Genomic DNA, 15,856 nt, shown 5'->3' with positions numbered 1-15,856 from the left:
ACATATTCTCAGCAACTGCAACGTCACAAAATAATGGGATTAGCAAAAATGATTGAATAATGGTGTCATACTGGAAGGAAAAAAATAGTAATCATTCACTCAGTAAATGTTTTCTGAGTGTTTATGTTATGTGCTGAGCATTGATGTAGGCACTTGGGATATAGCAGCATAAAGCAAACATAGTTCCTGCTCTCACAGAGATTAAAGGAAATACATAAATGCCTAATATAATTTCAGATAGTGGTATGTGCTAAGGAAATAGGAATCAGGATTGATAGGATTATGAGTGATTACGTGAAAAAACACTGGACTATGTTTAAAATCCAGGTTTACAGGGGTGCTTGGGTGGCTCAGTTGGTTACGCATCTGACTCTTGACTTTGGCTCAGGTCATGATCTCCTGGTCTACGAGTTTGAGCTCCCTATCAGGCTCTGAGCTGACATTGTAGAGTTGGCTTGGGACTCTCTCTCTCTCTTTCTCTCTCTCTCTCTCTCTGCGCCCCCACTGCTTGCTCTCTATCTCTCTAAATAAATAAAAATAAACTAAAAAAAAAAAGTCCAGGTCTTCAAGTTGCTCAACCCAACACTCCGAGAAAATCTCAGCCACAGCCCTATTTCACATTGTTCCCTAGAAGCCGCTGCCCTCCCATGTGACAGTGCCTCTGAATTCCCACACAGTTTCTTTGCACCTCATTAATGGCACTTATTGTAAGGTGTCTCCTACTATAATTATTTCAGACAGTGTCAGACTTCCCCTATTTGATTACAAATTAGCTGGTATCTGGGACCATATTTCACATGACTTTGTATCATATTGAGCAAGTCACTTCATCTTTCTATACCTAGGTTTTTCATCTGTATAACAGGAAGTTCAGGCTAAATGGTATTTAAAGTTCTTTCCTGTTGTAAAAATTGAATAAAAACTAAATAGCACAGTTCCTTTGACATAGTTTCTTTTCACTAAATTTTTCTTTATTGAATGAATGAATAAATTCTGCTGATTTGTGGCTGTTGATGTTTGGAATGACGGATCACATATGGATGGACTACGATATCCTTGGAAACAGGATGGTATCTGACTTATTTTTGCATTTAGTAAGCCTTGCACAATGCCTCTTTAGCACTCAGCAGGCACCCAACAAATGTGCATCAAAATAAACACACGACCAATGAAAGACTCACAGTCCCAGCATTCATAATGCATAGCTTACATAAATTTAATTTTTCTCTTCTTAATTTATAATGAGTGTATGAGATAAGAGCAATAAATTATAACTCTCTACAAGCAAAGCCCATACCTCCAGATATTCCTGAACCACTTGTTCTGGAGTATTTCCCAGGAATACATAAAAGTCAAGGATACCCCCAATCGTGCGGTAAGTGATTGCAGGAGCAGGCTGAAGGATGACCTCTGAAAAGATTAAAATGAGAGTTAACAGAACTTCATGGTTGCAAATATACTTTTCTCTAGAATGTGAATACCTGAGCTATTCAAAACAATCGCAGTCTCATTTTGAAAGAGATGAAAATCACATGTTTCTTTTTTTAGGTGATTGCTGAAGTTTATCATACTATTAAGTGAGTAAAACACTAATGAAGGACTGATTTTTTTAAGAGAAAGAAGAATCAATTCTATTTTAATCTGGCTATGGAACAATACAAATATTTGGAATTTGTGAGTGATGTAACTTATTTAAAAACCTTATTAGATGAATTTAATTACAACTTACAGATAAAAATAAAAATAAGTCCTTATTAGGGTTCTGTTAGTCCAGAAGCTAGAGGGGGAAGATTCTGGAGTGGGGTAGGGATGAGCTATGAGAGACAGCCTGCAGAACACAGCCTTGCTGCCTATAGATAGACAGCCTGGTTTACGTGTTGAAATCCACAGGTATCTTTGGGACCTACCTGTCAATGGATCTTATTATCCACAGAATCTTATGGATAACATTGCATCAAAAGAGAACCCTGAAGCAGTTTTCAATGTAAATAGCTTTTAGCATGAACTACATTTGTAACAGGTTATCCTACTTTGGGGTTCCTGTTTCTATAGAAGCATTATAGGTTAAATATACCTTTGGTTAAACAGTGATCTGACCATGAAAGTCATTCTTATAAAAGCCACATCGCAAAACATATCCCTGCCAAGATAAAAAGACGCCTCGTACCCATGGCATTACTGTTCAACAGAAAAACCCCAAAAGAGGAGCCGCTGGTGTCTTCGAGGCACAGGAAGAATGTATGAGCTCCATACAGATTAATCATGCCCTGTCAAGAAAAATGATAGGAAATAATAGTAGTATATGTTAAAAATGTTTTTATTTATCCTAAAACAAACAAAATCAAAATCTGTGTACAACCTGTACTTGGTCAATACTTGATGTAGTTTAGTATTGTATCAAAAGGGCTCATGAGCATCTGACTCTTGATTTTGGCTCAGGTCACGATCCCAGGGTCGTGGGATCAAGCCCATATTGGGCTCTGCACTGAACATGGAGCGTATTTAAGATTCTCTCTCTCTCTCTCTCTCTCTCTCTCTCTCTCTCTCCCTCCCTCTCCCTCTTTCCCTCTCCCCCACTTGTGTTCTCTCTCTCTTTCTCTCTCAAAAAAAAAAAAGGTATTGAAATGGTAACATCAATTGAAAAATGGATAAATAAAATGTGGTATATCCATACAATGGAATACTATTAGTAATAATAAGAAATGAAAAACTGATCCATGCTACAACATGAATAAACCTCATAAATGTTGTGCTAAGTGAAAAACCATATATTGCATAATTCCATTTATATGAAGCATCCAGAGAGGTCAAATCTATACAGACAGAAAGTAGCTTAGTGATTGCCCAGGGCTGACATGGGCACTGAGGTGGGAAAGGGATTAGGTCTAAAAAAGGTATAAGGGATCCTGGTAGTATGAGGAAAACATATTCCAAAACTGGATTATGATGATAGCTGCACAACTCGATAATGTGCTTAAAAAATTCCTGAGTTGTACATTTAAAACAGGCGAATTATAAAGTATATAAATAGTATCTCAGTCAAGTTATTTTTTTTTAATTTGGAAAATATTGTGCTTCGGATTCCGTGTCTCCCTCTCTCTCTCTCTGCCCCCTCACCCCCCCACCCCCCGCTCACATTCTGTCTCTCTGTCTCAAAAATAAATAATAAACATTAAAATTTTTTTTTAATTTGGAAAATATTGGCAAAGACACACAACAACATGTTAGCAGAAGATGATGTTAGTATGAGAAAGTTTTAATTTCCTCTTTATGCCAGCTGTGTTTTCTATTTTCTCTATAATTACTATATAACACTTAGGTAGTAAATAGGTTTAAAAGAAAAAGAAAAAGATACTGAACCCATCACAGGGCTGTGATGAACACTGATCTAAAAAAAGATAGTGTGTATAACAGTAAAAATGTGAGAGGGAGAGGGAGAGAGAGAGAGAGAAAGAGAGAGAGAAGGAAAAAAAAGGAAGGAAGAGAGGGAGGAAGGAAGGTACACAAAGACTTTAATCTGTGATTACATAACTCAAGAATTTTTTAGCTATAGAAGGCCAAGCTTAGTATGATGCTTAGCATTCCTTATTTGTCAGGGTCCTTGAGCAAGCATTTTAGTGAATGTGCTGGCCATTGCTTTTTTCTCTCTGTTTCATTCAGTAAGTAAGCTCCCTTCCTTGCATCAGATAGTGGTAGGTGGGCCAGTTAATGGGCTACTTAACCTGCACCTCTTGCACAGATTTGGGAAACATTACAAGCACAATGGAGGCCTCAGGACATGCTCTACAAAGCAATGCTGCTCAAAGCTTGTTCCCGAACTGGTACCTCCCCACACGCTTTACTGTAAGTCAGCAACAAGGAAAGTACAAAAATCAAGAGAAAGAGTTCAGGAACTCGTACAGTAATTTAAACGAGTGATTTTATATCTGTTCAATTTAAACATATATTTTTTATGTCTTTGAGTAATCCTATTTTCCTAGGATTAAAGAGAGAGAGAGAGAAAGGAACTGATTCTTCACTACAGATAAGTTGAGAGACACTGCCCTGGAACAGCTTTAATATGCATGTGGGTCCCAGTGGGCCTTGTAAAAATGCAGATTATGGTTCAGTAGGTCTGAATAATTTTAAAGCTGCTAAAAGAAGTATTTTTTAGTCCACAAAGTTCTACGGAGGATAGCTCCTGCTGAAGCTCTCCCCTAGATACAACTCAATTATGAAAGACGGAGTTATTTTGCAGAAGGATTTTCTAATATATATTAGGCTATCGTACAGTCATTAATTATATCTTCCCTTAAAAGGGAGATTTTCAAAAATGGATTTATTACTAATCATGAGTTTATAAGCCTCAAGAACAAGTATTCTCCCACACAAACAGATCTAACTTGGGCAAAATAATATATGGATGTAACTCTGTGGGTTGCTTGACTCTAGGTCATGTTCTGGAAAGGAGAGAAAGATTCCTTCCTGTGAGCAACAGGCAGGAGGAAGGGGAGCTCACCTTGGTGGGGGTGGCATCCCGAGTGAAGATGGGCCAGGTCTTCCAGGTCAGGTTGTGGAGGTACTGCTGATGCACGTGTTCTCCCAGCCCATACACGGAGGTGCTGGGCAGTCGGAAAGACAGCTGCAGGTACTGATGGGCGAACTGCAGGGGCCCGATGCTCGTGTCCAACCTGGGCCATGGGGCAAGGACGAGAGTCACCAACCAGCTATCTCTGCCGGGAAACTGTCTGCTACTCTCCCTATCGATTTCGAGAACAGTTGTTTTGTGCATGTTCTCATTCACTTTCATACTACCTTTGAAGGTCCTTCTAGGGGGTCTCTGATTCTTTATTTCTAGAGGAACGTAGCACCAGAGACGTGACACCAGAAACTCAAGTTGATGACTGGAGGAAGAGAGCAGATACAACCTTACGCTTGCGTCTGCTTCTTGCCAGGCACTACTCTGGATGCCTCCAGAATGTATCTCGGTACACAGAGCAACAGTGGACATCATGATTCCCTTTCTACGGACGTGGAAACTGAGGCTGACGTGAGATACTTTGTCTAACCTCACAAAGCTGACTGGTGGCTTGTTGATGCCAGAACTTGAATACAAATTTTACTGACACGAATCCTTGTATTTTCTCCAGTACAGTTTATGATTTATGCTCAGGTCACTGTTAGGCTCTTCATGGCAAGTTTCTCAGGACATAAAAATTTAGAATGCTAGACAGTAAAGTTGAGTTGCAAAGTGAATGGTAATCCGAAACAATGACATTTCCTACTTCAGAATATATATTAACTGCAAGTGTTTTTATCTAACTTAGCACACCAGCACATTTATTTTTTAGTATGCTGTGCTCTGCAGTCATGACAGATGAACAGCGTTAATGATCTACAGTAAAAGCTTTGACATTTTGTTGAGGTCCAAATATTTTCCCAAATCATACTTATCTCATTACCCACCCCTAGTAAGTCAGAGTGAATGATACTGAGACTATATATTCATTCAAAGATACACAAAGAGTGTTGAAAAGCTCACAAGATTCTTTTGTTGCTGGTCCGTATGATCTTGAAGCTGAAGGGCTCATTAATGACCTCTACGTGATAGTTCAAATTAGAGGTCTTAGGAGTCCTATCAAGCAAGTCAATATTTTCAAGGGTGACTTCATAGCGTTTGCTATCCATATCAGTGATCTGTCAGAATAAAAAGAGGAAAAACAGGGGCGCCTGGGTGGCTCAGTCGGTTAAGCGTCCGACTTCGGCTCAGGTCATGATCTCGCGGTTCGTGAGTTCAAGCCCCGCGTCGGGCTCTGTGCTGGTGGCTCAGAGCCTGGAGCCTGTTTCAGATTCTGTGTCTCCCTCTCTCTCTGACCCTCCCCTGTTCATGCTCTGTCTCTCTCTGTCTCAAAAATAAATAAAGGTTAAAAAAAAAAAAAGAGAAAAAACAACTCCAGATACGACCACTTCTGGGGCACCTGGGTGGCTCAATCGGTTGAGTGACTGACTGTTGATTTCTGCTCATGTCACGATCTCTCGGTTCATGAGTTCAAGCCTCATGTCGGGCTCCGCACTGTCAGCACTGCTGGGATTCTCTCTCTCTCTTCTCTCTCTTTGTCCCCCCTCCTACCCATTCTCCCCTCTCCCCCAAATAAATAAATAAATAAATAAATAAATAAATAAGCTATAAAAAGAGATAATTTCCTTGTAGAGCTATGAAGGACTTTCACTCTCAGTGAGAATAGCTTCTAATTCTTAACCCTGTGTTTCCTGATTTATGAGAAAAAAAAGATCACCCAATCATATGTCCCCCACAAAATACAAAAGAGCCTACCCATCCCATTGGGAGATTCCTGCAGAGGGAAACAGAGGCACATTCTGCCTCCATACCTCTATGCAGTGTCTAAAGGACAATGAGCTGAAACCAGAGTAGGGGCGTGGCATTCTTCAGAGATGTATTCAAAGGTAACCACAGAACCAACCTTAAAATGAAAACGATTGGATGTCTGATAGTCAGCCGCGAAGAGGGCGTCAGGGACATCATGTCCAAACAGAGATGGGGTAGGTAGCCTTTTCAACTTGGCGGTAAACCCTGGGGGGGTGGGGGCGAGGAGGCAGCTTTTAGCCTTTATTTTGCAGTTAGCTTATCTGAGTCATCAAGAGTTGTTCTCTGGGACCTCATTAGGGCAGTACTCACCTGTTGTATCATTCTGTCTCTTGCCAACTTTATAGCCCCAGTTCCTAGGGAAGAAGCACCTCGGGGCACCTGTATGTGTCACAGGCTTCCAGCAGCATTTATATACCCATCTGCAGACATTCTGTAACAATGGCACAGTGTTAGCATTGTATGAAATAAAGCAAAGAAAGTACTGTCTAAGAGTAATAATCAATTTTATTCCAAGAAGAATTTAACAATTTAAGACAAGAATTTACATTCAGTCATATGTTCATTCTTCTTTTATTCACACATTTATCCAGCCATCCAATATGGATTATTACCTACCAGACAAGAAGATGATAATACATATAAATAAGACATAGTTCTTGCCTTCAGCAAACTGACATCATAGTCTAGTAGTAATGCAGACAATTCCAGTATGAGAGGAGTACTCGACAGAATGTGCCCAGGGGCTGAGGGAACATACACATCAGCCATTGAACACAGCCTAGAAGGCTGCAAGTGGGATGGGGAGGGCTTCCAGGTAGGTGAAAGATGAGTCCAGTTCTAATGCACCAAGAGGGGTTAGATAAGTGAACAGTGGAGCAGTATTCCAAGCAGAGAAAGCAGCAAGGTATGACAGATTCATAAAAACCACAAGCTCATTGTACCAAGAACACTAACTAAGAGAAACAAGGCTGGAGGCACACAATACGCATACCACAAGTGAGCTGGATGTCAGACCAACCAGCTTAGATTTTCTCATGAGGAAGAGTCATGGAAATGACTAACAATATGGCATAAAGAAATGCATTTCTAAGGTGTAAGAAAAGGAAAGCAAAGGAAAATAGAGATTAAGATAGAACTAGGACAGAGGGTGATGAAAATATTCACAATGTCCACAAGGTAAAAATAAACCACGTATGGCTTCTCAGAGTGGTTTGATTATGGATTTTTGAAATGATTATCCTTTGGTGAGATGTTTTTTCTATAGGTCCCACAACTTTAAGATTAACTTCCATAAAAATGGTTTTGTTATAATAAAGAAATAAAATAGATGGTAAATTGTTGAAATAAACATAGGCATCCACCTCTTCACCCAACTAAATTTACATGAAGTGACAGAAATATCATTAAGAAAAGAATGCAGGGGCACCTGGGTGGCTCAGCTGGTTAAGTGTCCGTCTTCAGCTCAGGTGATCTCAGGCTTCGTGAGTTTGAGCCCGCGTCAGGCTCTGTGCTGACAGCTCAGAACCTGGAGCCCGCTTCAGATTCAGTGTCTCCCTCTCTCTGCCCCTCTCCCGCTCATGTTCTGTCTCTCTTTCTCTCCCAAAAATAAATAAACATTTCAAAAAAAAAGAAAGAAAAGAATGCAAAACCACTACAAAACAGTCAGCTATAATGAAATATGGCTGACCAGAGACACAGGAAGTAGATTTTATCAACTCTAGGGAAAAACGTATTCATAGCTTAAAACACAAGAGGAGAAAAAAACTGGCTAATCTAAGCCAAGTCAATGTGGAGAAGTAGAAGAGAACTGGGGGCATAGTTTTGGATGATTAATTGGGAAGCTCCAGTATGAACACTTAGCTGCCCAATCTGACATTCCTTACAGCTATTGGTAAGCTCTGGCTAATTGGTGGGCATCCTGAAGTATTTGTTCATAGGTTAAGGGAGTTAGGAAAGATGCTAGGAGCTGGAAGCCATGGCAATACACCAGTTAATAAGCCAGCCCCCCTTATCGTGAGACAAGTACCCACATTCTCTCTGGCAGTCCTTTCCTTCCCTCCCAAATACTCAGTGCAAGCCAAGGTAAATAGGGAAGGTGGTCATAGATAATTAAATACAAAATGACAGTCGAGAACCACCAAACATGAGAGAAACCAACACCAGGGTAGGTACCAAACTTAGCAAATTATAAAAGAATATGTATATATATATATATATATATATAGTATAATTTGTGTTAAAACAAAACAAAGATGTTAATATATGAGCATAATATGTAAAAATATATTCATAAAGAAAGTACTGCTTATGTATTGATAATCAATTTTATATGCAAATATAATCATAAATATATGCAAAAGCATAGAAAGATCAAGAGAAGGATACACACCATGTTATTGACTTGATTCTGGGAAGTGTCTCTGGAGGTAGAGAGAACATTATGAATAAGGAATGACTTTCCCTCTTTACTCTGTACATAACTATAATGTCTCCATCTTTCTTATTAAGGAAATGTATCCAGTGTAAATTTTGTGATAAAGAAAAACAAAATAATGTCACGACACTACTGGTTTGGAAAAGGTATCTCAGATGCTAACGTCTGATGTAATTGCTATGAAAAACCATGCCATGAATACAGCTTAAATCAATGTTTCATGTCTATTATAAACAAAGCAATCACATCATGACCATAAAATATTCTTAAATGTGCCTACTAATTCTCCATATATACAGTCGATATTCCTGCCCCATCCTCTCCAGATAACAACATCAACATAAGCTGGAGGGGGATCAGTGGAGAGTTTGTGAGTTCTGGATAACCTCCAGATAACTGATACTCCTAAGTCCGAGGCAGATGTTCAGTGCCTCTGCTACCTCTGAAACTGAGGTTGGTAAAGTCCAAAAGGTCAGTTTCACTGCCATAAACTGTTCCAGAATCTATAGACCTGTATAAAAAGCAATAAGATAAGAAATCCAATACCTTCAGGTAAATACAGTATTTTTGAATGCAGTCTGCCATAACATCTCTACTTCAATTTTAAGCCATTCCCAGTATTGCAGGTACCAAAGGTCAAATCTTTGACATAGATACATCTCCTTCTTTTCCATTTCCACTGCCACCACGAACAGTAATACAGACCTTCATAAACTCTTCCCTGGTCTACAGTGGTTGACTCATGACAAGCTTCCCTTTCTCTTTTCTTCTCCTAACACCAAACTTTCCCAAAGAGTATTCACCAGTTATCTTCCAAATAGACTTTTCTGCTATTTTCCACTCAAATTATTGACTAATAACACTTGAGAATCAACTTGGAAATTATGTAATCCAACTTCCATTTAATATAAGGATTCTTTCAGCAGTGCCTCTGAAAGATGCTTAAGTTCCGTGAATGATGTGTTGCTAACTTCTTCCAAAATCATAAATTTCACCTTCATGGTTAATATTTTATCACAAAGTTATTTCTTATGTTTAGTTAAAATCACTCCCCAGAAAGTTCCATTCTCTGAAACTTATTGTAGTTGCATATTGCCTTTTAGATAAAATATCTCAAACTATATTGAAAAATAAGAAGGAAAAAGGATCCTTAGTGTTACTAGACAAGGAGAAGAAGAAATGCATTTTGGGGAAAAAGTGTTAATGGTTATTAGTTGCAGGTATCATTATTATCTAAGAAAAATTAAAAAGTGTTTATAAACACACTAGGATAATAAATAAATTTAAGAAGATTTCTGGTTACAAGATTAGTATTCAAAAAATCAATTTTAAGTCAATGTGCCAACAACAGCTAAATGGAAAATTAAAGTTTAAAAATATTTAAATAATATCAAACATCATATAGTTAGAAAATACTTGGAAAAAATTTTTGGACATCTACACCAAAAACTTCAAAATTAAAAATCTCAATAAATGAAAAAATATATCATGATCATAGATTAGAATATTCACTCATAAAGTATGACAATTCTTCCAAAATTAATCTGTACATTTTATGTGAACAGAATAAAATTTCTGGCAGATTTTGTAAGAAAACCAGTGGACTGAACTGATTCTAAAATGTATTTAGAAATCTAAAGGGTGAAGAATAAGCTAGGCAATCTTGAAGAAAAATAAAGGCAATTTGGAAGACCGATACAATCACATATCAAGACCTATTATAAAGCTATACTAATAAAGGGAGTGTGGTATTGGCAAAAGAACAAACTAACAATGGAACAAAATAGATATTCCAGAAATAGATCCTCACTTGTAAAGACACATAATTTACAGTGTGGGGGCCACTACAATGCAGGGGGGTAAAGATGGTTATTTCAGTAAGTGGTGATGGATCTATTAAAGATTCAAGAAAAAAAATGTTCTGGACTCCTACCTGATAGCATACACAAGAACCAATTCTAGACTGATTAAAAATCCAAATTTGATAAATGAAACAATGCTTTTAGAGGAATACATAGGAATATATTTTCCTAACCTTGAAGTAGGCAATAATTTTTAAATAGAATACAAAATGCATATTAAAACTTGGTAACGTGGATCTTATTAAAGCTAAGAACTACTTTTCATCAAAAGTCACCATTCAGTTAAAAGTCAAACAACAGAGTAAGAAAAGATACTTACAATGTATATATCTGATAAAAGATTTACACTCAGACTATATAAATGATTACAAAGCAACAAGAAAAATATGAACAGTCCAACAGAAAAAACTGGTTAAAAAAGTTGAAAAGACACATCACAAATATGATTGTCCATGTAGCCAGTAAGTATATGAAAAGGTGTATAACTTCATTAGTCATGAGGGAGATACAAAACAGAGGGAACAGAGTCAACAGTATTGTAATAACATGGTATGGTAACAGAGGGTGACTATACTCATCATTGTGTAATGTGTAGAAATGTGGAATCACATACATATCATAGTGTCAACTATATTTCAATATTAAAATTTTTAAGTTAAAATTACATTAAGAAAAACAAAGAAAAAGGAGAGAACACCAAGAGTACGTTAGGATACAGAGCAACTGCTATTACCTACTGCTAGAGGGACTGTAAATTGGTGCAAATACTTTGAAAAACTATTTTGCAATATCACTGAAAGATAAACATGTACATATTTGATGAACTAGGATACAAATGTATACTTAATAACTCAAGAAGAAGAACTACAGAAACCATCTAGAAATAGGAAATTTCAGTTGGCCAATTATTTAATTAATATATTCTGATATAATAAAACATAAATACATAAATATAAAATAAAATAAATGTAATAAGTGTAAAATAATCTTAGTAATAAAAGAAGTACCAGGTAGAAAATTTAATGGATTGCATATATAATAGAAACTAAGCATATGAAAGATTTAGGGGAAAATCCTCATAATGCATATGTAATAAAATGCATATATTTTAAAAACATTTATTTATTTTGAGAGAGAGAGAGAGAGAGAATGAGTGGGAGAGGGGCAGAGAGAGAGGGAGAGAGAGAATCCTAAGCAGATTCTTTACTGACAGCACAGCCTCCATGCAGGGTTCCATCTCACAAACTGCGAGATCATGACCTGAGCCAAAATCTAGAGTCAGATGCTCAACCTACTGAGCTACCTAGGTATCCCTGTAACAAAATGCATATTAAGGGAAACATAAAACCTAGCTAAGAAATATACATATATAAAAAAGAGTTGAAATGGAGATATTTCCTATGTTTTTAGGATGGGAAGATTCAAAATTATTGAGATATCAGTATTGCCTAAATACATTTTAAAAAAGGGATAGGCGTCACTGGGTGGCTCAGTCAGTTGAGTGTCCGACTTCGGGTCAGGTCATGATCTTGCAGTTAGTGACCTGGAGCCCTGCATCAGGCTCTGTGCTGACAGCTCAGAGCCCGGAGCCTGCTTTGGATTCTGTGTCTCCCTCTCTGTCTCTGCCCCTTCCCCACTTGCACTATGTCTCATTCTCTCTCAAAAATAAATAAACATTAAAAAAATGCCTAAATATAACTCAAAACTCAATGCAGTCCTAATTAATATCCCAATAGGATATTATGGGATATAGAATGTAGAATATGAGGGAAAGGAATAAAATCTACATACATACAACCTTTATGATAAAGTCATAAGTCACAAACAAGCAGTGTTCAAATAGCTGATATTCTTGTGTTAGCTACTCATAAACATAAAAAAAAATCTATGTTTTTAGCACCTGTTCATTTGGGTGATTTGTTGCCAATACATGATTTTAGAGGGCTTTTGTTATAACAAGTCATTTGAGTTCTACAAGTGAATCAATCATCCATATGTGCTTGATGGCCTCTATTCGCAAGGAATACATAGTCTAGCCCACAAACATTTACTCTTCCCATGGCTATGCTTGGAGTCACACTTATGACACATTTAGCAACACTGGGAACTCCCCCTCTATTCTGGATTTTAGACCCCATGAACCAACACTCTCTTAGTTCCTCCTCCTCTTCGCTTTACCCTATCCTCCTTTCCCCACTTCCACAGTATTGCTGTTTATCCAAATAAGGCAAGAAAGAAATAACTCCAAACAAATCATAGGCCTACAATCCACTTTACCACCATCTTCTTCCCACTTGACATACTTATTTCTTTTAAATAAAGCCAATGAGAACAAGATAGTCTCTTCAACAAGTGGTGTTGGAAAACTGGATGGTGACATGCAGAAGAATACAACCGGACCACTTTCTTACACCACACACAAAAATAAATTCAAAATGGATAAAAGACCTAACTGTGAGACAGGAAACTATCGAAATCCTAGAGGAGAACAGAGGCAGCAACTTCTTTGACCTCAGCCGTAGCAACTTCTTACTAGACACGTCACTGAAGGCAAGGAAAACAAAAAGCAAACATGAACTATTGGGACATCATCAAAATAAAAAGCTTCTGCATAATGAAGGAAACAATCAGCAAAATTAAAAGGTGTCCTAAGGAATGGGAGAAGACATTTGCAAATGACATATTGGATAAAGGGTTATTATCCAAAATGTATCAAGAACGTATCAAACTAAACATCCAAAAAACAAATAATCCAGTGAAGAAATGGGCAAAAGACATGAATAGACACTTTTAAAGAAGACATCCAGATGGCTAGTAGACACATGAAAAGATGCTCTCCATCACTCATCAACAGGGAAACACAAACCAAAACCACAATGAGATACCACCTCACACCTGTCAGAATGGCTAAAATTAACAACACAAACAGCAGGTGTTGGCAACAATGCAGAGATAGGGGAACCCTCTTGCACTGTTGGTGGAAATGCAAACTGGTACAGCCAGTCTGGAGAACAGCATGGCTGTACCTCAAAAGGTTAAAAATAGAACTACCCTCCAATCCAGCAATTGCACCACTAGGTATTTACCCAAAGGATACAAAAATACAGATTCGAAGGAATAGATGCACCTCGATGTTTATAGCATCATTATCAACAAGAGCCAAGCTAAGGAGAGAGCCCAAATGTCCATAGACTGATGAATGGATAAAGAAGATGTGGTGTATATACACAATGGAATATTACTCAACCATCAAAAAGAATGAAAACTTGCCATTTGCAATGTGGATGGAGCTAGTGAGTATTATGCTAAGTGAAATAAATCAGTCAGAGAAAGACAAATACCACATGATTTCACTCATATGGAATGTAAGAAACAAAACAAATGAACATATGGGGGGAGAGAGAGTGGGAAAAAAACCATGAGAGACCCTTAAAGAGAGAGAACAAACTGAGGGTTGATGGAGAGAGGTGGGTGGGTGATTGGCTAGATGAGTGATGGGTATTAAGGAGGACACTTGTTATGATGAGCACTGGGTGTTGTATGTAAGTGATGAATCACTGAATACCACTCCAGAAACCAGTATTGCACTGTGTGTTAATTAACTAGAATTTAAGTATAAATTTGAAAAAAAAAATAACACATAGGGGAAATTATGAAAATGGGAATAGAAATAATATAATATAATGCAAAACTTAGAGATGAGGAAATACAATAGAATGATAGGAGTTCAGAAGGAAAACATATGTGTTCAAAGATCACTGTCCTTTTAGTGTCCACAGATTTATATACATTTATAAAGGGCTTTTTCTGATCACCTCAAACAGGCAAGAACACTTAACAAGCTAATCAACATGTGAATAGTAATGCTTTAGCAAAAATAACCATGCCAGCCAGCTGTTGACAGAACAAACTGTTCTACTATCAATGAAATTCCTATAGAAATAAAGTCATTTTAACTGATTGATAGATAGATAGATAGATAGATATAGATAGATGATAGATAGATAGATAAATAGATAGATAGATAGATAGATAGATAGATAGATTCCAGTAGAACAATAGCAGAGAGCATATTTCTCTGACCTCTGTCACCACATGCCCAGGAACACAGTCTATCCTCTCTGATTCGGGGATATCTGGGCACTCTGGAACAAATGAACGACCTGCATAGGAATTAAAGGAAAAAGTTGAAAGTTTGTAGTGTAATCACAATTTCAGAAAGGCTGCAGGCAAAGTTACAGACTTGTCAGCCAAATTCTCTAGTCAATGATCACTAGTAGTTGGTATCTATCTGTGCCTACAAGTGTTAAACACATTTGCTTTTTGTTTGGTTGCTTGTTATTGGATATAATTCACATGCCATAAAATTCACCCTTTTAAACTGTACAATTCAACTGCTTTCAGTTTTTTACCAAGTTGTGTTGCCAATCACCACTATTTAATTCCAGAACATTTTCATCCAAAAAGAAATCACATACCCATTCATGGTCACTTCCCATCCTCTCTTCTCCCAGTCTCTGGCAAACACTAATCTGTTTTCTGTCTCCATGGATTTGCCTATTCTGAACATTTCATATAAATGGAACCATAAAGTATGTGGTCATTAGTGCCTGGCTTTTTCACTTGGCATAATGTTCTCAAGGCTCATCTATGTTGCAACACATAACAATAATTCAGTCTTCTTTTTTTTTATGGCTGAATCATAACCATTGTATGGATATAACACTTTAAAAAATCTGTTCCAAAGTTGATGTACATTTGTGCTGTTTTTTTACTTTTTTTTTTTTTTTAACGTTTATTTATTTTTGGGACAGAGAGAGACAGAGCATGAATGGGGGAGGGGCAGAGAAAGAGGGAGACACAGAATCGGAAACAGGCTCCAGGCTCTGAGCCATCAGCCCAGAGCCTGACGCGGGGCTCGAACTCACGGACCGCGAGATCGTGACCTGGTTGAAGTCGGACGCTTAACCGACTGCGCCACCCAGGCGCCCCTTACTTTTTGACTATGACATAGAATTCTGCAATGAACATTTGCATACAGGTTTTTGTGTGAACATATGTTTTGAATTATAGATAGATAGATAGATAGATAGATATAGTATAGATCTGGAAATGGAATTACTAAGTAATATGGTTGAGCTCTTTCTTTTTAACTTTTTTAGGAACTGCCTAACTTGTTTCCAAAGGGACTAA

At 37.6% G+C, this 15,856-nt stretch overlaps 1 protein-coding gene across 6 annotated transcripts in view; it reads right to left on the bottom strand.

Moving 5' to 3' along the window:
• Nucleotides 1–15,856, bottom strand: part of LOC123606991 (probable maltase-glucoamylase 2) — an 86,141-nt gene that overhangs the window by 62,222 nt on the left and 8,063 nt on the right. For all 6 annotated transcript variants that reach the window (XR_006716599.1, XM_045495938.1, XM_045495939.1 and 3 more), the window contains exons 3-9: nucleotides 14,747–14,826; nucleotides 6,677–6,797; nucleotides 6,462–6,571; nucleotides 5,522–5,676; nucleotides 4,499–4,670; nucleotides 2,168–2,267; nucleotides 1,298–1,410 (exon numbers count right to left, since the gene is read on the bottom strand). Coding sequence is in view for 5 of the 6 variants with exons in the window: in XM_045495938.1 (XP_045351894.1) it covers nucleotides 1,298–1,410; nucleotides 2,168–2,267; nucleotides 4,499–4,670; nucleotides 5,522–5,676; nucleotides 6,462–6,571; nucleotides 6,677–6,797; nucleotides 14,747–14,826 (851 nt within the window). In the remaining variant the exon portion in view is untranslated. The remainder of the gene's footprint in view (nucleotides 1–1,297; nucleotides 1,411–2,167; nucleotides 2,268–4,498; nucleotides 4,671–5,521; nucleotides 5,677–6,461; nucleotides 6,572–6,676; nucleotides 6,798–14,746; nucleotides 14,827–15,856) is intronic.

Source organism: Leopardus geoffroyi, chromosome A2 (genome assembly GCF_018350155.1).
Source record: "Leopardus geoffroyi isolate Oge1 chromosome A2, O.geoffroyi_Oge1_pat1.0, whole genome shotgun sequence".
Classification (NCBI taxonomy): Eukaryota; Metazoa; Chordata; class Mammalia; order Carnivora; family Felidae; genus Leopardus; species Leopardus geoffroyi.
This window is presented reverse-complemented; position numbering and strand designations above follow the sequence as displayed.